This window comes from Ursus arctos, unplaced genomic scaffold (assembly GCF_023065955.2).
Source record: "Ursus arctos isolate Adak ecotype North America unplaced genomic scaffold, UrsArc2.0 scaffold_26, whole genome shotgun sequence".
Lineage (NCBI taxonomy): Eukaryota > Metazoa > Chordata > Mammalia > Carnivora > Ursidae > Ursus > Ursus arctos.
The window spans coordinates 36,970,892-36,996,145 of NW_026622941.1; the positions used below are offsets into that span (position 1 = coordinate 36,970,892).

A 25,254-nucleotide genomic window follows, 5' to 3' on the forward strand; every position below is an offset into this window, starting at 1 on the left:
CACAGACTAATAACCTATCGTCTCGTCAGCTTTTCGTCTTACGTTCTCAGATTTCTCAGTTTATTCTCTACCCCTATTGAATTTTTAAAATTTCTACTATAACATTTTTGTGATTTATTTTTATTTTTATTTATTTGACAGAGAGACAGTGAGAGAGGGAACACAAGCAGGGGGAGTGTGAGAGGGTGAAGCAGGCTTCCCGCTGAACAGGGAGCCCGGTGCGGGGCTCGATCCCAGGACTCTGGGATCAGGCCCTGAGCCGAAGGCAGACGCTTAACGGCTGAGCCACCCAGGTGCCCCTATAACATTTTTGATTTCCAAAAGTTTTGTTTTTTTTTTTTTTTTGGTCTTTCTTGTTTCAATGATGAACTAATCCTTCTCTTATCTCTGAGAGTACTAATTTTTAAATTGTTCCCTGTTTCCCAGCACTTGGTTTATTCTATCCAGTTCCTTTTGTCTCTGTTTTGACCTCTCTTATATTGGAGGTTTCCCCTAAATATCTGGTGATCCTTGATTTGTGAGACACTAAAATACCGACTGAAAATGGTGAAGATAGGTGGTCAGAGCATTTCAACTAATAAGTTTCACTGTAGGGTGATCAAGCAGAGATCTGGCTATTTCATTTGGAGACTCCCAAATATCAGTATCACAAGTCTTTTCTCTTAGGTAAGACAGTAACTCAGAAGATGCCTATTTCCCAATCTGGGAATAAGCAAGACTGCAAGTGCCATGGGTAGAGAATTAGAGGCCTTAACATTTGACTTAATTCCCCTCTCTTTACTCTGTTGTTTCCTCTAACCTCATTTGTGCCAGAGTGTAATCTGATTTAACGGCTCACTCTAGAGAGTAAGCCTCCAGTCTTTGCCTGAGTGGACTCCTTCCCCTACCCTGTTCAACCAAGACTCTGCAGGATGAAGTCCTTTAAAACACTTTAACCAATTCTGTTATTTGGCACCACCCATATCCCTGCCTTCAAAGATAATAGAGGTCCTCAGACCCAAGACTGTCTAAGGTTCTATGGTATGTAAACTGATTTCTTCTTAACTCTATGCTCCCCATGAAAGGTTCAGCTTTCTACTAAGACTTTTTTTTTTTTTTTTAAGTAAACTCTACCCGCAACATAGGGCTTGAACTCATGACCCGAAAATCAAGAGTCATAGGCTCTACTGACTGAACTGGCCAGGCACCCCATCTACTAAAACAATTTACCATTCACCTCACATAATCACTTTCAAGTTTTGTGGACATCTCTTATCTGCTTTCTCTTCTCCCTAGTTCTCTGCTGTTGTGGCTTAAAATTTTTCTTTTCTTTTCATTCTTTTGTTATCATTTTAGTAGGGTTCTGGGAAGGATTAGGGAATTAAACAGGTGCTATGCTTTATCAGTCTGCTATGCTTAGCTGGAAGCTTGTTTTATTTGAATTCAGCACATCCTAAACATGTTTCATGAAATACTAATCCCAAAAGATGTTTCATGAAAACATCTTTTCTACAATACAAACAAGTATGAAAAAGGCTCTTAGCTTAGAGCCCATTACTTGGCAGGTACCCAATTACAGTCTGATTAATTGATTCCAAGGTTAATAAAGCCATAATTAAATGGATCGAGCATGTACTTAAAGAAGCACTCCATTAAGAAATGCCTGAAAAGGGGATACTTTTTATAAACTACATCAATTATAAACTACTAGCCCAAACCAAAGATTAACGTTCATTCTGAGAACTAAGTACGTAAAAGACTTCAAAATTTAAAAAAAGTATAACAACTCAGTTATCTAGCATGAGCAAAGAATGTGACATTTCCTTAACAAATTTGCCAAAGGTATGCTAACCTTCCCCAGTATCTTCAAGTGAGGCACGAGTATTTCATCAAACTAAGAAACTAAACAATTTACATAATTTTACTAGAGTCACAGATGATTTAATGGAAAAACCAGTACAAAACCCAAGTGGCCCAACTCCCAAGAAAATCTGTCTATCAGGCCTGCTACAATTTTAACTAATGTATAATTTCTAATTCAGATAAAAGAATTTTACAGTTTCATATGTTCTATTCATTAGTCTGAGTAGTGCATAACATAAAGATAAGTGACTTCAGGCATAAAGTCACACATAAATGTTCAAAGAACAGTTCCTTCCTGTTTCAAAGAACTTTAAGAAATAAAAGAAGCTATACTGAGTTGCTTCTAAAATCTATTTATGCAGTCCTAGGTAGAAAAACAAGGTTTTCTCAAGAAGCCTTTTTATAAAAAGAAATTTAAATTATCCTTAGAAAACAATGGCTCCTGTTCAGTGTAACTGGGTAAGTAAATAAAGATGTATTTAATATGCACAACTTACCACTAACTCTCTACCTTCAACATAATCTCTTCGTTCTTTGCTTAGTCATCAAATGCCTACATTTAAGGGTCCAAGGTTGCTTTTCTCTTGTATAAAGGTTCATTTCTGCCCTAAACTTTGAGACAATTAAAAGTGACATTTATAAGGTTCTTTTAGTGTCTTCTAATGAGGCAGTTTGTTCGTAAGTAGTTATCTAAGAAATTTCATACGGAACATGAAAAAAAAGCTTTTCTTAAAAAAAGAGAACCATTGTAATGTAGCAGAACCAATGAAAACACACATCAGAAGGACTGTTTCCAGCAAAGGGCAGTGGTCAGACCAGGAGCACCATTAGATGCTAGTAGCTCTGTCACTGCCTCACACTGAATGAAGGAAGGGGCTGCTGAGTCACTTTCCTTTTCTTTTTAAATTCAATGAATTAACACACAGTATATTACTGCAGAGGTCAGTGATTCATTAGTTGTATGTAACACCCAGTGCTCATTACATCACATGCCCACCTTAATGTCCGTCACCCAGTTACCCTATCCTCCCATCCCTCCTTCCCTCTCCCCTGCTGCAAATGGCAAGATTTCATTTTTTTGATGGCTGAGTAATATTCCATTGTATATGTATACCACATCTTTTTTATCCATGCATCTGTCAATGGACATCTGGGCTCTTTCTACAGTTTGGCTATTGTGGACACAGCTGCTATAAGCATTGCGGTGCAGGTGCCCCTCTGGATCACTACATTTGTATCTTTTGGGGTAAATACCTAGTAGTGCAATTGCTGGGTCGTAGGGTAGCTCTATTTTTAACTTTTTGAGGAAGCTCCATACTGTTTTCCAGAGTGGCTATACCAGCTTGCATTCCCACCAGCAGTGTAAGAGGGAGGAAAGTGAAAATTAAAGGTAAAAATTCTTAAAGGTCCTATTCCTGTAGTTGTTGTTTATGAACTTTAGTCTGAAAAAGAAGACTGATAACACATTTCTGAAAGGTAAGGCAAAATAATCAAGGTTAATTGATCTATTAAGTAGGGAACAGACAAGTTGCTATCAAAATGAGTTAATTTTATATTAATTATTTTTTAGCTCAAAGGTACATCCAAACAAGAGCCAACAAAATAAGATAATAAGGTGAGTGATAAAGGCTGCAGACAACCATAAAGTGAAAGGCTTAAGATGGCTAACATTACTAATATCATGCTTTAGTATTACTGTGCGGTGGGAAGAGACACCGTATATGGAGTCAGAAGACTGATCAAATCTGGCTGCTCCAACTGTTAGGTGTGTGATCTTGGCCAAGACACCGAGCCTTTTAAAACTGTCTTAAAGGGGTGCCTGGGTGGCTCAGTCGTTAAGTGTCTGCCTTCGGCTCAGGGCCTGATCCCGGAGTCCTGGGATCGAGCCCCGCATCGGGCTCGTCCACTGGGAGCCTGCTTCTTCCTATCCCACTCCCCCTGCTTGTCATCCCTCTCTCACTGGCTGTCTCTCTCTCTGTGTCAAATAAATAAATAAAATCTTTAAAAAAATAAAAATAAAACTGTCTTAAAGTTTACAATTATGAATGATTTTGAACATCCCAGAAAGTACAAAAAAGACACCTACAGAGCAGATTTGACTGTTAAAATTTAGCCATTTTTACTTAACATTAATCTGTCTCCTTCCTTCATTAAAGGAAAATACTTCCCTGAAATTGGTGGTATTGTTCTTGTGCATGTTTTTATTACTTAAGTTTCCTGAGTCTCTGTTTCCTATTTGTTACATAGATCAATTATCTTTTGTTATCAGGTTGTTGCAGCCAAGGACAATCAAATAGTAAGTACTTAACAGTCACTACCACTTTGCATGATACCCTGGAAAATGCCATTTAGAAAATACCCACAAGAAATTTAGAATTTTACAGAAAAAAACCCATACACCCAAGACAATATACTATATTTTGATGAAGTTAACTATAAGGTCTTGAATTACTTTATGTACCACTATGGGGGAAGGGGGAAAACGGTCAATTAAATTCTCACAGTACATTTCTTTTTAATTACAGAAAATGCCAAACGATACAAAAGTAGACAGAATAGCATAATGAAATCCCCATATACCCATATCCCAATCTCCAAAATTATTAATTCATGTCCAGTGTTAATTTATCTACAACCTTCTCAAGATCATTTGGAAATAATTCTGGACATCGTACCATTTAATACATAAATATTTCAGTATGTAACTCCAAAAAGACAAGTGCCCTTTGGGGAAAAAAAAATACCCTTAATACCATTCTCACAAATAAAAAAACCCCATAACTCCTTAATATCAAATACCCAATGTTCAATTTTTCCCAATTGTCCATAGTTGTATTTGTTTTTTTCAAGATTTTATTTGTTTATTTGACAGAGAGAGAACAAGTGCATGCACAAGCAGGCGAAAACAGCAGGCAGAGGGAGAGGGAGAAGCAGGCTCCCCAAGAGCCCGATGTGGGGCTCAATCCCAGGACCCCATTTCATGACCCAAGCTGAAGGCAGACGTTTAACCAACTGAGCCACCCAGACACCCCAAGTTATATTTGCTTACTTTCTTTTAATGACATGTTAGAATAAGGATCCAAATATTGTGATTGCTTTAATGTTTGTCTCTTCAATCCATGGGTTCCCCTCCATCCCTTTTAAACTCCTTGGAATTTTCAGACTGAAGAAACCAGGTCATTTATCTGTGTCTAAATTTTGCTGATTGTACCCCCTTGTAGTTGCTTAATATGCTTCTATGTTTCTATATATCCTGTAAATCAGTAGTCAGATTTTTAATCAGATGCAGGGTTTTTTTGTTTTGTTTTTACTACTGTATATTTGCTATTTACTTCCATAAGTAGGTGTTGAATATTTGCTCTTCTCTCCTTCTGCGATGCTAACAGCCACTGATGATCACTGTCTACGATCCATTTATTCATTAGAGTTTACAAAATGCTGGTATTCAAAATCTGTAATTCCATCTAAAATTATTTGCTGAAATATTTTTTTTTAAAAATTAACTTTCCTTTATTACCTGTTCAATTATCCTGATATATAGTTTACCTAGGGAAGGCATGAAGGATGCTTTGATACTATCTTTCAAATACCAGTTTTCAAAATAAGTTAACCTCCTAGCATCCTCCTAAACAGACCAATTAGTTGGTTTGTTTACTTATAAGGTAGCATGATGAACTCCTGGACTTCAACGTATCTGATAGGTCTCAATAACTGTAGTTACTACTCTTCTTGATGCTCAAATTGTCCCATTTTTGGCTAGAGGAAGCCCAATCAAATTGATTCCTAAGACTTTTTGTTATGATGCAAGTAGTGTTTAAAGACTTCCTGCTTTTAGAAAAATGTTCTAGGCACATCTTATTTATTATCTCCAACCTGGAATCAGTCAGTCATTTATTTCAAGGTGCCCTGGTTCTTTTATTGGGAAATGGTATTTGGAGAACACAATCTAGGCACCAGGGTTGGTGTACATCATTTTCGTATCACTTAGAAATTTTATTTTATAAATACTAAAACAGCTCTTTAGTGACCCTGTAGTGGAAAGAATCCCCCCAAATTCATGTCCACCTGGAACTCAGAATATTATGACATTTAGAAATATGATCTTGGGGCACCTGGGTGGCTCAGTTGGTTAAGCCTCTGCCTTCGGCTCAGGTCATGATCTCAGGATCCTGGGATCGAGCCCCGCACTGGGTTCCCTGCTCAGCGGGGAGTCTGCTTCTCCCTGTCCCTCTGATCCTCCTCCCTGCTTGCGCTCTCTCTCTCTCTCTCTGCTTCAGATGAGTAAACAGAATCTTTAAAAAAAAAGAGAGAGAAACAGGATTTTGGTAGATGCAAGTAAGGTAAGACTGATGAGAGACCATACCGGATTAGGGTGGCCACTAACTAAATTCAATGAGAGTGTCCTTACCAGAGACAGAAAATGATATAGAGGGAGACACAGAGGAAGGGCATATGAAGACAGAGACAGAGACTCCAGTGATGCAGAAGAATGCCAAGGATTGCCAGGAGCCACCAAAAGTTAGGAAGAGACAAGGAAGGATTCTTTCCTAGAACCTTCAGAAGGAGTATGGGTCTACCAACACCTTGACGTCAGAATTCTAACCTCCAGAATGGTGAGAAAACCAATTCCTGTTGGTTTAAGCCACCAAGTTTGTGGTTAATTTGTTATAGCAGCCCTAGGGAACTAGTAACTAATCTAGGCATTATTTTATTTTGTTTTTAAATAAAATCATAAATAAAAATTAATATGCAGGTATAATAAATAGGTGAGGTATTTGTAAAACTTCCCTACATGTAGACTCCAACTTTTTCTAATTACGTACCTTCCTTGACTTACGATGGGGTCACATCCCAATAAACACACTGTAAGTTGAAGATACCTTAAAACACATTTAATACACCTAACCTACTGAATATCACAGCTTAGCCTAGGCCTACTTCTAACACACTCAGAACATTTCCATTAGCCTATAGTTGGGCAAAATCATCTAACACAAAACCTGTTTTATAATAAAGTGCTGAATATCTCATGTAATTTACTGAATACTGTACTGAAAGTGAAAAACAGCATGGTTATATGGGTACAGAGTGGTTTTAAGTATATTAGTTTTTTTTTACCCTTGTGATTGCATGGCTGACTGGGAGCTGCTCAGTATCACTAAAGAGTACTGTGCTATGTATCACTAGCCTCGGAAAAGATCAAAATTCAAAGGGCACTTTCTACTGAATGTGTATCACTTTCATACCACTAAAAGTCAGAAATCCTAAATCTAACCATCATAAATTGGGGACCATCTGTAAGATGGCCGGAAGATAAACAGATCTTATCTGCATATGACATGCAAACATCTGTATTTCTTCAGAGCACCTCTACTTGATTGTAGAGTAGGCATCTTACATGTTCAACAGAATTCTTGATTATACCCTCCTAAGCATTCTACCAGCCTTTACCATTTCACTGATCAGCAACTCCATTTTAACAATTCATCAGGCCAAGACCTTAGAATCAACTGCACACCCAACATCCAACCCATCACCAAATCCTGTTAACTTCACCTTTGAAATACAGTATGTTCAGAATTGAACCACTTCTCACTACTTCCACTAATACCTTCTTGGCCCAATCTACCATGATCTTTGGCCTAGAAAATGGCCACCTAATTAGTCTCTCTGTCCTCCTATAATCTATTCCCCCCTTAACAGGCAGAGTTATCCTTTAATAATATGTCAGAGCATGTTACCCCAGAAAATGCTTCTCATCTCACACAGGCCCTAAAGGCCCTGCCCACCAATGTCTTACTCTTCCTCCTCTATCTAACTCAATCATTCTAGTCATATTGACCTCCGTGCTATTCCTTGAACATGCCAAGGTTCCGCTTGTCTCAGGGCTTCTGCACTTGCTGTTGTCTCACCTAGAACATTCTTCCCTGAGATATCTTTATGGCTTCATCCCTTAATTCTTTTGGGTTCCTATTCACCTATAAACTTATCCAAGAGGATTTTCCTGACCCCTTATATATTACCTCCCCAATGTCATCACCCTTTATCACTTTACCTTGTTCTATTCTTCTTTAAAGCACTTATCACTACATGTCATATTATACATTTATCTTTTTATTGTCCACAGAAGATACTCTGTTAGCAAGTACTTTGTCTCTTTTGTACACTACTATAATCCTAAGAGTTTAGAACTGTGCTTAGTATGGTTTGTTGAATGGGGTGAGTTGATCTCAATTCTCTTTGGCTCTACTAGTATGAACATCTCACACTGAGTACATGCTGTGTACGGAATTAGAACTTAAACTTGAATAATTTTCATTAAATACAATACCTAAATACAAGCTAACTATGTCATCAGGTACATAATTTATTTCAATGCAGGAAGTAAAACTGGCCATGTTGGATGTACTGAACTCCCCAAGTAAAAAGCAACATCATAGAAAAAACTAAAAGGAAAATCACCAAGTACCCTCAAATCAATCCAGACTTGTAAACACATTTGCTCATAATTACCTAGGTATTAGTTAGTACTTCTGTAGTATCCACTCATAAAGCATAATGAGTATTTCTATCCTAAACCAAAAAAATAATTCAGGGATCTTAACTTAAGTAGACATAAGCACTATGTTACAGCGCTTGGACAGTTCTAACCTTCTGGCAGGAACAGTTTTCTCTCTCTAAAAATAAGGCCACGCAGAAGATATATACTAAAGGAAATTACAGTAGTCTTAAAATTAAGATTAATATAGTGAGAGCATGCCAAATTATTTAAAGAAAATCTATAACAGTGTTTAATCTTCCTCAGCAGTAAATTTTATATCAGATCCTAGAGTTACTGAACAAAGGCTATCCATAAAAAAGGGTGCTAATCTATAGCAATGACAGAAAAACAAAGTTTTGATATCTCAAGTTTTTAACAAAAGAAAAATGCTATATGACCACAGAAGTCCTTATACTGCAATTTCATGTAAATAGTAAATTCAAAGGCCATAAATCTGGGGATCTATGAACCTGAGAGATCATGTTAATTCCAATCAGAAAAAGTAACAACATCCAAACCTCATAATCTATAAAGAATGAAGTTGATTATCATTTACTTTTAACAACAATGAATTCATTAATTCTTTGTATCTATAAACAGAAATACACTGTAACCTAACCTGGAAAATAAATGTTCACCCCCTTGCTTACAAACAGCTTATGGTAAGTTGTTCTTTGGAACAGAATAAACAGCCTGAGCCCTGAGGAGGAGTCACAAAGCATGGTGAACCATGCACTAGACAAGAACAAAAGACAGGAATATTTAACTGCTCATTAGATAAATATGTAAGAGGTGCTTCATTTCCAAACAAAGTTTCAAGTTAGAAGTGTGGCTACAGGCCAAACCACAACTTCTTCGGGGAACTGTGAATTAACTTCCTAATGCCACAGACCTCTCTCAGTACCTATAAGGCTACTGCTTACAGTTTCTGGCCCACAGGTATTTTACCTCATCTTCCCTAAGGACTTCTGCACTAATGAGTAGAGTGAGACCACATGCACGCTGCTAACCACCAAGTAATTAGAAAACACTCGTTTCTCCTTTTTCTTTTCTAACATACACACAAACACACGCGTGTGCGCACACGCACTCACACTCAATCTTCCCTCCCTCCAAGCTGAGCATTAAAAGTGGGGGAGGGACAGCATAAATGACGCCATGAAAACAGTTTATATAGGACTGAACACAACGTACAGAGCTCAGCAGAGTTCTGTGTATGACTATTTTCCAAACGAAAATGTAACTATAATAAGAACTTTAACACAAGCATTGATGTAAGAAACAAAAAAAGGTAGAACACACAAGTAAAAAAATTCACTTACTATGTGTCATCTTCAAGTCATTAAGTTTTGCATTTAACAGATCTTCTTTTATGACCTTTTTTCTGTAAACATTAATAAAGAGGTGAAATAACTAAGAGAAAATTGTTGTTCTGCTCATTTATTTTTCAATTCACTACCAAGCAAAATGAAATGGATTAGGCACTGAGTTTTAAATTCTAGCAAAGAAAACATGACCTGCCATTCAGTTGCCACTCTCCACTCCAAGGGAGATTCACTACCAAGGGGGGAAAAAAGCACAATCCCTTTCCCTGGAACTGATAGAAAGTATCAGAAAGGAAGGGGTGTCAGGGTTTTTGTACTGCTTTAGGAGAGGCAACACTGCATGGATATCTAAGTGCTGTAGACACTAGGTTATATGCAGTGAATGTGAGACTGAATGAAAGGAATGCTAAAAACATCCAAAGACTCCAAAAAAGAATATATTACAAATATTCAATAGCTGCCGGATTTTCCACCTTGGGAGAAATCACGAAGGGGCCAACTTGGTAGGAAAAAGCAAATTATTGTTTTGCATCTTATTTCTCTAAACCATCCCGCTACCACCAAATCCCTGAGAAAAAGCAGTTAAGCCTATGGACTATCTCAGCTGTGTTAGACCCACTGTATGACCCTGTTATAGGACATACAGTGATGACAACTGCACTCTCAGTAAGGGCCAGAGAACTGTGGTAATTCAGAGAAAGCATAAAAATGTATATCCATGACGCAGTCATAGCTAGTGACAGGAGATGTATCAAGAATGAAGCTAGCAGAAGTTCTTCAGCGTGCTGGGAAAAGTGTGCTATCTTCTATGTAAACATAAATGCAAAAATCAAAACTGACAGTTACAAGAAAATGTAAATAAAATTTGCTCTAATGCAGTTACTAACTTGAGTTTATGGCTGTGCTCTTTGAATGGGTGTTCCATGAATACCTTAAAATCACACACAAAGTTTTGTCTGTAAGTATGTTTTATGACCTGTTTTTCTGGTAGAAGGTGTCTATAGCCTTCTTCAGATTGTCAAAGAAGTCCATAACTTCCAAAAAGATTTAAAGGGCTGCAGTGTTATAAACTGTGGCATGACTTAATAAACCTTAAGAACTACTGTCAACTGTTTGAGTAACTAAATAAATCTACTCTGTTAAGAAATTAGTATTCTGGGGGTGCCTGGGTGATACAGTCTGTTTAGTGTCCAACTCTTGGTTTCAGCTTGGGTCGTGATCTCAGGGTTGTGAGACTGAGCCCTGAGTGAGGCTGCATGCTCAGGACGGAGTCTGCTTAGACTCTCTCTCCCTCTACCGCCCCCCCTACTAAAATAAATGAATGAATTTTTCAAAGAAAAAAAAGAAATTAGTATTCTGATTAAATGTACTAATGAATCATAGGTTTAATTAGGAATTTGACAATATATACTGTCTTAAGAATATAATTTTTGGACAGCTCTGAATATATGTCAGATCAAAATGGGCTTAACTTTAAATGTATTAGAATAATTTAACTATTAATAATAAATTAATTTCCAGTACACTATTAACTCAATTTAGTTCAGAAAATATGTTAAATACCTATTAAACTCAAGTACCAAGCACTGTATTTCTAGGCAATTACATTTTAACAACAGTAATTAAAGAAACAAATCCAAACATGTTAAAACATAAATGGTTGCTATGGTAGTTACCAAGTGCCTGCTACAATACAAAAAAAGAAAATTATAAAGATAATAAGCAATTTCAATTAGAACTGTCTCATGAAGAATGTTGTGCTCTATCATTACTTTCTATTTTTTGTCCATAAATACTAGAGCAGTGCTACTCAAAATGTGGTCAGTGCACCAGTACTTACTCATTACTGGTTTGTCATATAGAGAAATGAGTAAACTTTTATTTACACTGATATAACATTTTTATTTTACAAAAATATACACCTAAACAGATTACAGAAAAAAAATTCATCAAAAATACAGTTCAAATTCTATTCTCAGATTTCAACTGGTCCTTTCTTATCAAGTGTGTGCTTTAAAAGAAGTAATTAAATACATTTAAACCCCACATCATTAAAAAAAAAACAAAGAGGAGTACTTTTTTTTTTTATTAGCTATCATCTGGTTTTAAACCTTTGGACCCCACTTAAAAATTTCATCACTAACCTCATACAGCTTTTAGAATTTTCACAACAGAAGAGCTGCTTCTTAAAAGAGCTTTCAGTTTTCTTGTCTTTTGTTTCTCTCAACTGTCTTTTTACTTGAACCTAGAAGAAAAGCAAAATCCCTTATTTAGAGTGATAATCCAGCATCACAAATGACAACCTATCAATTCTCCTTTGAAAGGATAAAAAAATTAAAGAAACAAAATTTTCTGAATGAAAGAGCAGCCCAAATACATAAGCTTTTTCATTCAAGCATGCTAAACCATAAGACTGGCAAGTGTGTTAAACTCCAGGGGAACAAAATAGTGAGAGGCATGTAAACAGAAAGTGCTCATGAGCACAGATCTCTGTATACATGTAGGACTGAGAAATTAACTCTATCTGAGGATAACAGAGAAGACTTTAATGAGTGGGTCTTGAAGAGTAGGAATTTGTCGAAGAAAAAAATATTCTGAATGGAAAAAAGAACACAGTTACAAGACCAATGGGAAGCCAATGCAGATAGGAAAGAAAATATTAGCAGGATATGAAGTTGATATAATATATTAGGACCAGACTGTAAAGGGCTTCAAGTAAAAAAATAATTCCATGGGAACCAGCGAATAAATGGAGGTATTAAAGCAAGCGAATGGGGGCGCCTGGGTGGCTCAGCCATTAAGCGTCTGCCTTTGGCTCAGGTCATGTTCCCAGGGTCCTGGGATCGAGCCCCGCATTGGGCTCCCTGCTTGGCGGGAAGCCTGTTTCTCCCTCTCACACTCCCCTTGCTTGTGTTCCTTCTCTCACTGTCTCTTTCTGTCAAATAAATAAATAAAATCTTTAAAAAAATAAAAATAAAATAAAGCAAGTGAATGAAATGACCAAATTTGTTTTTCAGGATAAACTTTGCCAGTGATGTGGAGAATGAACCAGTTAAGGAGAGACTATAAAGGCTGGCAAACCAGAAGAAAGCTCTTAGAGCTGTGTAGATCTACACTGTGAGAGACAAGTCACTAGCCATATGTGGCTACTGAGCACTGAAATGTGGCTTATCTGAATTGAGATGTACTCTATTTGTAAAATAAACACTGGATTTCAAAGATACAGAACAACAACAAGGTAAAACCTCTCAATAATTCTTTAAAAATACTATATGTTGACATAATACATTATGTTGGATTAATTATAAAAATTTATTTTAATAGTTTTCTTTTTACTCTTTCAATATGACTACTAAAAGTAAAAATTTTAAATTATAGTGGCTTGTAGTATATTTCTATTGGTAGAGCCAGTCTAGATGACAGCATGAAGGCCTACAAAGAAGTGACAAAAGAAGAATGAAGAGGAAACAAATTTAAGACATTGCTCAGAAGGACTAGGCAAAGATAAGAGAGAAAGAAAAAATGGAAAACTCCCAGATGAGTTCTGGATCTGTTAATGTTTACATTCTACATGGAGATATCCAACAAGCACATGAAAACATAAATCTGGTTCTGAAGAAAAAGATCTGGGCTAGTGATAGTTTTAGAAGCCATACAAATACAGGTAAGAGCTTAAAGCTACTGGAGTACTCAAGAAGATTTAGAGAGAAAGTATCCCCAGAAAATGGAAAGGAATTTTAAAATGTAAGAAATGATTTTTTAAAAGTCAAGGAAGGCAGAGAGATGGTAAAGACTGTGAAAGGTCAGAAAAGTAAAACAAATGAACATACATACAAACATTCATAAAACGATATCCTATAAGCCAAAGAAAATAAAGAGTAGTCAAGAGCACCACATGCAGAAAATAAAAAATTATTCCAAACCTCAGTGAGGACACTTTTACAGAGGTAAATGTTCAATGTGAGTTGAAAAGCAATTATGAAAAGGGAGTAAACAAGTACAGATGTCTCATTCAAATTTAGTTGGAAAGGGATAAAGATAATAAAATGAAGATTCAGAAGTAAAGGTCAAAGGAAAATATTAAGAGCATGTAGTTAATATCACATAATAAGAAACACTTGTTAAGTCTGACTAAATTAGGTTAATACTGCATCAAACTTTAAAAAAAAAAGATTTATTTATTTATTTGAGGGAGGGAGGGGCAGAGGGAGAGAGAGAGAAGCAGACTCCATGCTCAGCATGGTACCCAAAGTGGGGCCCAATCTCACAACCCCGAGATCACAACCCAAGCGGAAACCAAGAGTGGGACACTCAACCAACTGCACCACCCAGGCACCCCTGCACCAGACTTTTAATTTAAGTAAAACACAAACCATATTAAAGAAAATGTAAATTGTTACTCCAAGCAACAAAACAGTATTTCACATAAAGCAACGAAGTTTTAGAGGAAAATATCTTTGGAAGCTAGTTCATGCCAATACATCTTCAGCAACATAATATATATAGTCTGGAAAAATAAACAATCTTTCAGAGAAGCCATGCTTTAATTTTGATCATAATATTACACATTTATATAATGTTACATCTTTTCTCCAAGACGTACTAATTTATATAGATGTACAATTACATAATTACAAGCAAAATCATGTTTTACATGTCATGTTACTTGAATTGTAGTCTCATTTGTTCCTCACATCTGGTAAAAATATATCAAAACAAATTATAAATACCTACACTGAGAACATCTTATGCTTAAATAGTTGTATGTCACTTTCATACCCCTTCCTATTCACAAAGACAGCAGCCAAACTGTTATGGACTTATCATGCTACTTGGAAACAGTAACCCCCCACCGCCCCCATCAATGGTATCAGGTATGTATATAGTAAGAACTCTTTTTTTTTTAAGTAAATTCTACCTGCAATGGGGGCTCAAACTCATTACCCTGAGATCAAGAGTTGCATGTTCTACCAACTAAGCCAGCCAGTTACTACAGTAAGTCATTCATGACTTGTAAATGGCATCTCAAATCTTTTTCTCATACATCTTATATAACTACTTATTCTCCTTTTGTCTTTTCACCTTTTATTCATTAACTCAGGAATATGTTATTTCTTTTTTCTTCTTTTATTTGTAAGCCAAAAATAAATCTAAATACAATTCATAATCATGGTTCATAATCATAAATAACATCAATGAGATATGTATTTAAATGTGCATCTCATGAAAGTGATTAGGATTAAGTATTACAATAAAATTGTACTTAATAAAAGAATAAAGTCATCTGCCCATGCCAACCCTGAAACTATGAGAAGTCTCTCTCAAGATCTCTACAAATCCCCATATCCTTCTCTAACTGCTCACTTTCCTTCAAGCACCAGCATTTAAAAACAAAGATACCATTTCATATTTAGTTTTATTGGCTTAATCTTCCAAACATAATAATGCTTTTCATGGAAAATAATATTCAGGTATTTCAAACTTAAAGTTTTTGTGGGGCTGGTCTTTGAATCTAATATTCCATTTCAAACCCCTTTTCACTGGAAAAATGTATTCAAAGCACTATCCAATTAATTAGTAAATGTTTCTGACACATAAAAGTCCTCACACTAGAAACATTCTAAAAATTTTAACCTCCTGCAATTTAAGACTAAATGTGAAACTTCTTTCAGAGCATCAGAAGTAATATTTTGTGGAAAATCGTAAGGTGACTACCATGGAATGTCTTCCTTAAGAGGGCAAAGAAAAAAAAAAGGTTCAAAATTTCTGTAGCCTTGTAGAAAAGTCTGGGCTTGCCATGCTGAAGAGAAATAATAATCACATATTAAACCTAAAGTTGAACAAATCATAAATATACTCAAACTGGAAATCTATTAAGGGAAAATCATCTCAACTAATTTTATACAGTTCACGTTATAAGTAAAACATAAGCCTTACCTTAACACAACCTTCCAATGCACTCAACTTAAACACTGCTTGAAATGGTTTTCGGTCAACAGGACATGAAGCCAGTATCTGAAAAATGATTAGCAAATTATAACTTTACAAATGTTTCTTTAGAATACATAAAAATTAAACTATAACAAATGCAGTTATAATAAGTTTTCCCTGGAAAAGGAAATAGAAAAATAATTTCTATCCACCTGTACCATGTCAACAGTAATAAATATCTTAAATTTGTTCAATTCATTCAAACATTTACGGAGCACCTACTGTATGCTAGATAACTGCACTACCATCAACAAGATAAAAATCTCTATTATCAAGATATCAAGATACCATTAAGACCTCCTTGCCCAGATGAGAACTACTGGTACACTGAAAGGAGAACTACCCTGAAATCAACAGCTCTGTGACCTAAAGCACTCAGGCAACATTAAATCAGCTGTAGAAGGAATGGCTTGGACAGGTCTAGTACAGATCTTAATATTCTATGACTTAATATTTCTCTCCAAATCAATTATTTTGAATAAAGATACATCAGCAATAACTTCTCCAGAAGTAGTTTCCTATATATCCTTGAGGGGATATCCAACACATATACGTATATATGGTGTAGCTTTCACATATGTAGTATAATTAATTCATATGCTGAACTGAATTTTTTCTCTTAATTATGTATCTTAAATTGGTTTTTATTACTATTTCTGAGTGGTCCCATTCTCAATTAATAGCATGGTATGCCTAAGAGTTTTAATTTACATTTCCTTTTATATAAGTAAGATTGGGCATATTTTCATATTTTTAAGAGCTTTTCAAAGTTCCTTTTCTTTAAATTGTTTATTCATGCCCTTTGCTTAACTTATCAGGTTGCTGGTCTTTTTAAAATTGAATTGTAGGCATTCTTTATAGATTAAGGAAAATTGTCTTTTGATCACTCTGTGATTCTAAATGAGCTTTACTTTGATAAAATTATTTCCTATACTTTCAAAATAAATGTGCATCAACTATAGGAGTTTCTATGATTACAGTATTTAAATATTTGTAAAGGAATAAGTTTATATTATTTAAATAACTTAAAATGGAATATTTTGCCCATTAGAGTAGGAGGGAAGATTCTGTACCATACAAAAATACCAAAAGGTGGTATTAGTAGTTACTTATGGTTATAAAAGTAAAACAGGATTTTAACAATGTAATAGCAACAGTCTAAAAGACCACAGGATAGTAATGGAATTCTGATAAATTATCTTTTATTCTCTGGTGAAATATGTTGTCATTTTTGCCTTTTTGGACTTTGGAACATACCAAGATATGCTTATACAAGCACAGGTAGATCAGACTATATGCAGCCTTTGATCATAGAATACATTTTCACAAAGCCTGTGAATCACTTTGAGAGCAGCCAAAATATAAATTGAGTTACTTTTTACTACTCTAAAAAGTAATTTTTCTTTTCCTGTTATGTAGGCCTTGATAAAATGCTTTAGCACATCTGATTTAGGAAATGTGACCTTACCGTATTAAATTGGTTCAGACTAGTAGAAGCCAGCTCAGCTTACTTCCTAAGTACTATGGATTTAGGATGTTATTACTCTCCTTACAGAAAACTTGACCTTAAGAAGCTTTGCAACAAGTAGTGACAAAACTGTCCATATCTTTTTTAATAATGCACTGCAAATAGCAACTCTAGTTCAAGAAACTCAACTATGTGATTGCTATTTACCATATTAGCATTTACTATATGAAATTTCTTAAAATAGAAGTTGTACTAATAAATTTATAATTCAAAATAATATTTAAAAGTAAAACTTTTCGGGGCGCCTGGGTGGCTCAGTCAGTTAAGTCCCCAACTCAGGTCATAATCTCAGGGCTGTAGGGTCAAGCCCTGTGTCAGGCTCCACACTGGGTGTCGAGCCTGCTTAAGATTTTCTCTCTCCCTCTTCTCCTTCTCCTTCTGCCCCTCCCTCCCTGTCTCTCTAGTATTAAAAAAAAATTTGATTTAAAAAAATTAAAACTTCCAAGTTCTTATAAAGTTTCAGAATATACTTATTTATATTTTAAAGGTAAATTTAGATAAGCATTCAATAAAAGATAAAATAATGATAAATGAAAACTTTGTTTCTGTCCATGTTTTTTAAAAAACTATTAACAAAGACGTATGGAAGCTCTGAATTTACTATCTACTTTCATATCTTGCCCTGGTAAGTAACCTTGAGCAAGTTACAGATTTTGTGTGTCTCAGTTACCTCACTTGTGACTATGAGGATAACAGAACTTCTCTCTAAGGTTCTTTGGGGAATTAATGGAATTAATCTTAGAAGAGTGTATGGCATATACTAAGCATTGCATAAAGTCTTCTAAATATCAACTACCTTCACTGCACAAACAAAAACAAAAAAAGCTTATTAGTTCATTAACAAAAAGACAACCTACAATAAGATGTATATACATGCATGTGAAAGACAGGAGTTCTTAATGATTTTTTGTTGGAATTTGCAAAGTTCATGACATATATGGAAATTAAAATATTTCATTTTATTATATCTATTTCTATTTGTAACACTTACTAAGATCTAACAAATAAAGCCACTTGTTCAAGAAATCTACTGTATATTAGATGCATCAATCTTTCAAGAACTCCGAAATTACATAACCGTATTTTCTTCCTTATTAAATTTCCTCGTCTGACACCAGCTAAATGGCATTCCTGCCTTTAAAACTGTCAGTTTTAACCTGAGCCATTCCATTTTGATCTGTTTCAAATAACAGGGTTCTGAGTAAGATTTTGGTTCTGTTCTCTCCTCCTCAAGAATAATTGCTACAGATTTGTTTAAGGTTTCATTTGAAGGAAAGGTTCCACTGCTATTACAAAAACAAAAAGAAAACAACAAAAAATAGTTCGGAAAACCACTGTTATATGTTATCAACAATTTGTGTATAGTTAGTTAGTACTAGAAAATAAGTTAATAAGTTTTCTTTAGCTCAGGTTCAGCCATCAGAAAAAATGCTGAAAACCAAGTTATCCTCCCCAGTTAAGGAAAGCACAGGTCAGAAAACAAGCTACCCATAGTAGACAAAATATCTTTGCTATGGCTACTTAGAAAGGATGATATCCAATTCTGACCTTAGAACAGTTTAACAACACATTTCAAAGGGGAAAGAGAAAAGAAATTGGGTTATCCTGAGTTAAGTCTTCATAGCATACTTCAATAAATTAAGATTGACTAAAGAAGAATAAAAAAGAAATCAAAATAGATTTTTTTAAAAATTAAATGGATCATTAATTTTTTGTTAATGTATACTGTAAGCAAAGTACACATGGCAAAGTTCAAAGACACCATCATTAGCAGGTACTAATGCATAAAATTACACCTAACGTGACAATCAAATACCTTTACTAGGAAAGTTTTACAGAGTTTTAAAATGGTTTGCATTGGCCTAATTTTAAGGCATTCCCACGGGTACTGCACCCTTATATCCAACAGGTATCCATTCAGAAAATGTCAGATATTTTAATCCTAGGTTTTCATAGTTTGTGTTACTAATATAGCTGATTTAGTTGTGTGGTTTTTAAAATGCACATTAAAACTAATTTAGAAAACTTTGAACTAATATACTTATTGTGCTTAAAAATGTGATTTTAGTTTTGAAGAAAATTATCCCAAATTTTGTTTTCCTTTTATACATCAAAAATAAATACCCCTTAATTATTCACCATTTTGATTCCTTATATACATCAAAAATACTCTTCAATTATCTATTTAACCCAATATGACTTTCATTTCAATAATTCGTAAAGTATCTAATTTAGTTTCATAATCAAGGTAGTTCAACATCACCATTCAACTTGATAAAGCTAAAAATAGAATTTGATCACTGCTTTACAATGCAATGTGTATTAAAAAACAGAGCATAATTTTATTGTGAAAGCTCTGTACTAAGGTTGTATCAGTGAAGGAGGCAATTTTGATAGAAAAAAAAAATCTTCCTAATGATTTCAGTAAAACATACCCTAGTATTCTGAAGCGTTGTAAATTCCCAGCTCAGACAAACCCATATTTAAATGTAAGAACAGGAAACCTTCCTTATTTGGAATTCAGGATTCTTGATTTCTAATATTTCTTGCTTCCTGTTGCTGCTCTATCCTCAATCACAAAGGCTGCCTATAGATAGCCCCTCCTAGAGAGAGAGAAGCAAGTGTTAAAGGTAAGTGCTTAAAGACTAAATCTCAGTACCTACACTTACAAGTAGGTTTGTCTGTTCATGGGAATCTCTAGAACATCTATCTTTCCTACTAACAAATAGAGCACATTATATAAAACTACAGTTCAAAGGCAATATAAGGGATTTAGGAATGCACACCATTAGAGGGTTTCTATTCACAAGAACCTATTTTTCTTGTTGATGGTTCTAAGATACCTAGCCTGGACACCTCCAAAAAAGTGCTCACCTGTAGTCAGACAGACTACATGTTCCCTATCACACTTAACCAGTTCTTTCAAGACAGTCCTTGTCAATCCACATTAGTGAAACAGCTTTCAAGAATGTACTCCTGAAGGACAAATGACTGTCAGTGATAAAATTAACACCAAGAAAGCATTTTATCTAACTACTCAAAGGGAATCTTTCTTGTTCTTGAAGATACAACAGTTGGGTAAGAATTACTTTTAATTTAATTTCTTTTTACATTTAATAGTTAATTCTTTCCCTAGAAAAAGAGTAAATTTCATAAACTACCTGCACAAATCATTTTAAAATTCCAACATTTAAAACTAGGCTATACAGAAATACACTTTATCTAACTAGTAAAAACATTATTAAATAAAACTCTATTACATTTATGCTTTAGATAATGAGTGGTTCACAATGTAGAAATATTCTTTGCTCTACCAAAGGTTTTACCAAAGGATTAATCCGTGAGGTGAAAACAACAGGGGATTTGGAATATAAAAGTTCTGGAGGACCCAGAACTAGCAACCTCTCTTACTTTAAGGATGATGATAGACAGTCCTGAATCACCTCTTGCACAAGTTGTAATAATTAAATGAAATGATGTATTTAACAATGCTTTACAAAGTTTTAAAGATAAGGACTAATAGTATTGCTCCACAGTATGTTTAAATTCTTATTTACAGAGAACTACATAACGGAGAGGTTTAGTTTAGTTCAGGAATAAATAAAACTCAAAATTCCAGGGAAAACTGAAGAAATCCAGACGATATAGCTTTGAAAAGTATTCTAATCACCAGAATGTGTAAATTTCTACTCACTGCATAAAAGAACATCTGTACATAAAACACATCAGCAGTCAAGATATAAGTCAACTAGTCGCATTCTGATTTTTTGATATGTATTAATTCAAAAATATATTCCTCACCTGTCTGCATTGAACACTGTCGTTTGACTTCTTCAAGAACTGTACTCATCATAGTAAGACCCTCTTCATTTCTAGTCTCAGAAGAGAAAACATACCTTTGCCAGCTGTCCAAATTTGACTTCTTTAACCTTACTTTCTGAAACTGAAGCTATCAGCATTTGATATGAAATGGAGGACTGAGATAAATAAGTTAAAGGAGGATAATCTGCTTACAGCAGGAAAGTTAATCACATTTAAAAAGTTACTTAAAAGATAAGGGAAATACTTTATATTACTTTAAAGACAGAAAACCCTAGTGGATATCAGAACCTCTTGATCACATATGTGTGTCCCTTTAAATAAAATAATCTCTTAAATACTTCAAATACAAAATGCTTCCAAGGCTTTAAACTTTAACCCTTTTAGGGCCAAAATTTTAACTTCTTGGCAATCTGCCAAAAAATAAATCCTATTTTCTCAACCTGTGTGTGTGTGTGGAAGTGGTATCTTATTGTCTATAGGGAATCACAATTATGGATCAGCTGTCCCTACTACAGCCCTGTGTCAGACCTTCTCTAGCCTTCACCTTTCTAATTATATACTTTAAAATGTGCAAACTCAGGGGGGCGCCTGGGTGGCTCAGTTGGTTAAGCGGCTGCCTTTAGCTCAGGTCATGATCTCAGGGTCCTGGGATCCAGGCCAAAGTCATCAGGCTCCCTGCTCAGTAGGGAGCCTGCTTCTCCCTCTCCTTCTGCCCCTCTTCCATCCTCTCTGCTCATGCACTTGCTCTCTCTGTCTCAAATAAATAAAATCTTAAAAAAAAATAAAATAAAATGTGCAAACTCAGAGATCAAGATTAAACTTAGAGGCAAAGTAAAAACTGGCAATATGTTTAAAGACTGCATAGGTATAATATAGGTAAAATATAGGTAGGTAAATTTGGGAAAATAACTTTTTGAGTGGCTGTTAAACTTCAGTGTATTGCTCTGTGCATATTTCATCAATTCAAAGGTTTTCTTTGTTTAGTTTTAGATTCTCAGCTCTAATATTAATGTTTTAAATTAGTTAAAAATTTCAACTTTTCTTAAGTGTTAACTACTGTTTAGTTCAATATTCTATTTCATCATCATCATCAATCATTTCACAAACCAACAGGCCTACCATGAAAGAGTTTCTTGAAATTAAACATAGTCATAGTGGACATGCTTAATTTGTTCCAGTGTCCCCAAGGGCAGGAAATAGGGTTATGGGCCATGAAGGCCACCGTAGGTATATATAGTATATATATAGTAGTGTATTTATTTCAGATACCCTCCTGAAATTTTTTATGCTCCTAAAATATCTATATCCAAAGTCAAAGTTGGTTTTAATCTTTTCAAGCTCTAAAATTTTCGTTCTGTGGTTATTTAAAACAAAAGCCATGTAATAAGGCCTTTCAAGTGATCGAGTAACTGGGCTTTCATCTGTAGGTATTTTATACAATTTGCCTTCCCCAGGGCAGAAAGATTCAGGATAATGGAACCTATGGTTAGTATATATATACACTTCCTTTTTGTTCTTAAGATCCATTCTGAATCATATTTCAATGAACCTGGAATACAAATCTCAGATAGCTCAGCTGAATTTCTGAAAGACACATAAGCTACGAAGATGATTCTCAACACATTTTGCACTGTTTTCTTATTATGTAGATTTCCAACCACTATAAATCTCACTTTAATTTCTACCTTCCTACTAAAAGTGAACGTTGGTAAAATTTTAAACTATGGATCAATTTTTTTTAATTATTTTAATTTCAGGCTACCCCTTGAAGTATTTAGCAACAAATTAGAGTTCAGAATCCTTGCCTTGAATATTAAATAAACATTGTCATAGTAATTTAAATGAAAGAATATTTTAAAAAAGCCTTAGTATAGGGCCTGGCTGGTTAGGAGCCTCTAAATACAGACATGTATATCCTAATTGTGAAATCCAAAGTAAACTGCATGCTCCTCTTTAGAAAACAGAAGGCGGCTAAGGAAAATGAGAGGAACGAGCCTAACAACTAATGGCCGTGGAAAAAAAATCTCCAGTGAATCTGAAATCTGATTCTATTTGTCAAAATACACCCAATTTTTCACGTATTGCATGGTGCACTGGGTGTTATACACAACTAATGAATCATCGAGCCTTACATCGGAAACCGTGGATGTACTGTATGGTGACTAACATAATAAAAAATCATTAAAAAAAATAAATAAAAGCATAACTTCGAAAAAAAAATACACCCAATTTTTATCATACCAATAAAAGATTCAAACAGAAAATTTAATTCAAAGCCTAAGTGATTTTGTTAACCAATATTTATTATTTATAACGAACAATTTATTGGATTGTGCTCTTGTTACTGCTCAATTTAATGATGGCTGCTATCCCAATTAGGGACAATGAAATAATTCAGAATATTCTCTGGTTATTCTCTGCATTCAAGGTTAACCACTTTTGTTTAAACAATATCACAATACCCCGCCTCCCCCTACTTTCTTTTAAAAGCAGTTTGGCTTCAATAAATGTTTATATACAAAAGAGTAACATAAAAGAGAAAATATTACGTGCAAGAAAGGTGTTGGTTGCAACACTATATATGTTATCAAATATTTCCAACTTAAAAAAAAATATTCAGGGGCACCTTGGTGGCTCCGTCAGTTAAGCGTCCAACTCTTGATTTTGGCTCAGGTCATGATCTCAGGCTCCTGAGATCGAGCCCCACGTCAGGCTCTGTGCTCAGCAGGGAGTCTGCTTGGGATTCTCTCTCCCCCTCTGCCTTTCCCCGCCCCCCCCCCACACTCTCCTGCTCTCTCAAATAAAATCTTTAAAAAAAATATTCAGCAAGAATTAAAAACATAGATAAGTTTAGAACTGAGTTGAAAATGTGCATAGTCCACAACCTACTAGTAGTTCCACTTCTAGATATATACCCTAGAGAAACCTGGAGCATGTATACCATGATAAAGTGTATGATTATGCTGAAGATGCACGTAGAGCATAACGATGCAGAATCATGCCTATTTTATACATCCTAATTTCACAGAGAAAAGCACATACTCAGACTATGCTGCTGAACCTTACAATTATGTGGTCACTAAATACAATTTTATAAAAGCACTGAATTGAAACCTTCTACCCATCTAATAATGTTGCTTCTCTACTGGAAGCAAATCACTATTTTTAAAATATTTAATCACAAAGCAAACCAAGGTGCATTAAATTCAACACAGATGAAATCTTTAATTGGCTGGCAGAGAAAAATATGCATTCATTAGTCAATGCTCCTGCAAACACATGGAGATTTATAATTATATTAAATAATTAAATTAAACTCAACATATTTTTTCCCAAAATACATTTTTACCTCTCCTTGGTCCCTTCTTGCCAAGATCAGTTTAGGCATTAATCTAATTAGAACTATTTCTAAGTATACTGCTATGAATTCGATTGGTGTTAACAAATCTTTTTTCCTCCTTCTAGAACTCGGCCACAGCATCAGTATACAGTTATATTCTCCTTTCTACACTACTGATGAAAATATAAGTAAAACACAGAACTTTGAAAGCCCTAATTATGTAAGAAGCAATTAATTCCAATGTGCTTAAGGACATCGATTTGAATGCAGCTACTGTTGAAAAAATATTTTTTTGACTTATCTCCTTTACTCATTTTTATACACTGAAAGACTACTAACTCAGAAAAATACTGCATGATTCATATGATAATGAATTTTTATTTCACAATTTTTAACAATAGGGCTTATAATGCATATTCAGTGATTCAATGTACCAGTACCATGATTTGCTTGGCCTGAACTAAGTCAACATAATACATTAAAGGTCCAAAATATCTTTTTCTTAATCACTTACTACCTATGAAGAATCTCAGTAATATCATTAACACAGACTCTGAAATTAGTTCACACTACATTAAAAACAGGAATTAGAAAATGTACTTCTAAATTCACTTTTGCCTCTTTAAGCTATGAAATCTTGGTCAAGTTCTAGAACACAAAATCCAAGTTCCTCATCTGTAAAACTGAAGAACACTACTACATCTGCTCTTGTTATTCCAAAAGGCTGATACAAGAAGAAATCAAATAATCTATGTAAAAATTCTCTGAAAAATATAAAACACAAAACAGACAGAGGTGTTATTAGTAGTAAGCAGATATTATCCCAAGAGGGTTAAGTACACTGAAGATGAATTACTGCATTTCT

General features: G+C 34.8%; 1 protein-coding gene across 7 annotated transcripts in view; it reads right to left on the reverse strand.

Moving 5' to 3' along the window:
- Positions 1 to 25,254, reverse strand: part of SCAF11 (SR-related CTD associated factor 11) — a 66,198-nt gene that overhangs the window by 14,171 nt on the left and 26,773 nt on the right. For 5 of the 7 annotated variants that reach the window (XM_057318961.1, XM_057318959.1, XM_026502044.4 and 2 more), the window contains 3 exons: positions 15,646 to 15,723; positions 11,853 to 11,953; positions 9,706 to 9,767 (listed from right to left, as the gene is read on the reverse strand). In XM_057318961.1, the coding sequence (XP_057174944.1) occupies positions 9,706 to 9,767; positions 11,853 to 11,953; positions 15,646 to 15,723 (241 nt within the window). Of the gene's footprint in view, positions 1 to 5,954; positions 6,048 to 9,705; positions 9,768 to 11,852; positions 11,954 to 15,645; positions 15,724 to 19,662; positions 19,831 to 25,254 lie in introns of those variants that run through there. The other 2 variants (XM_044385514.3, XM_044385513.3) reach the window with 2 other exon arrangements.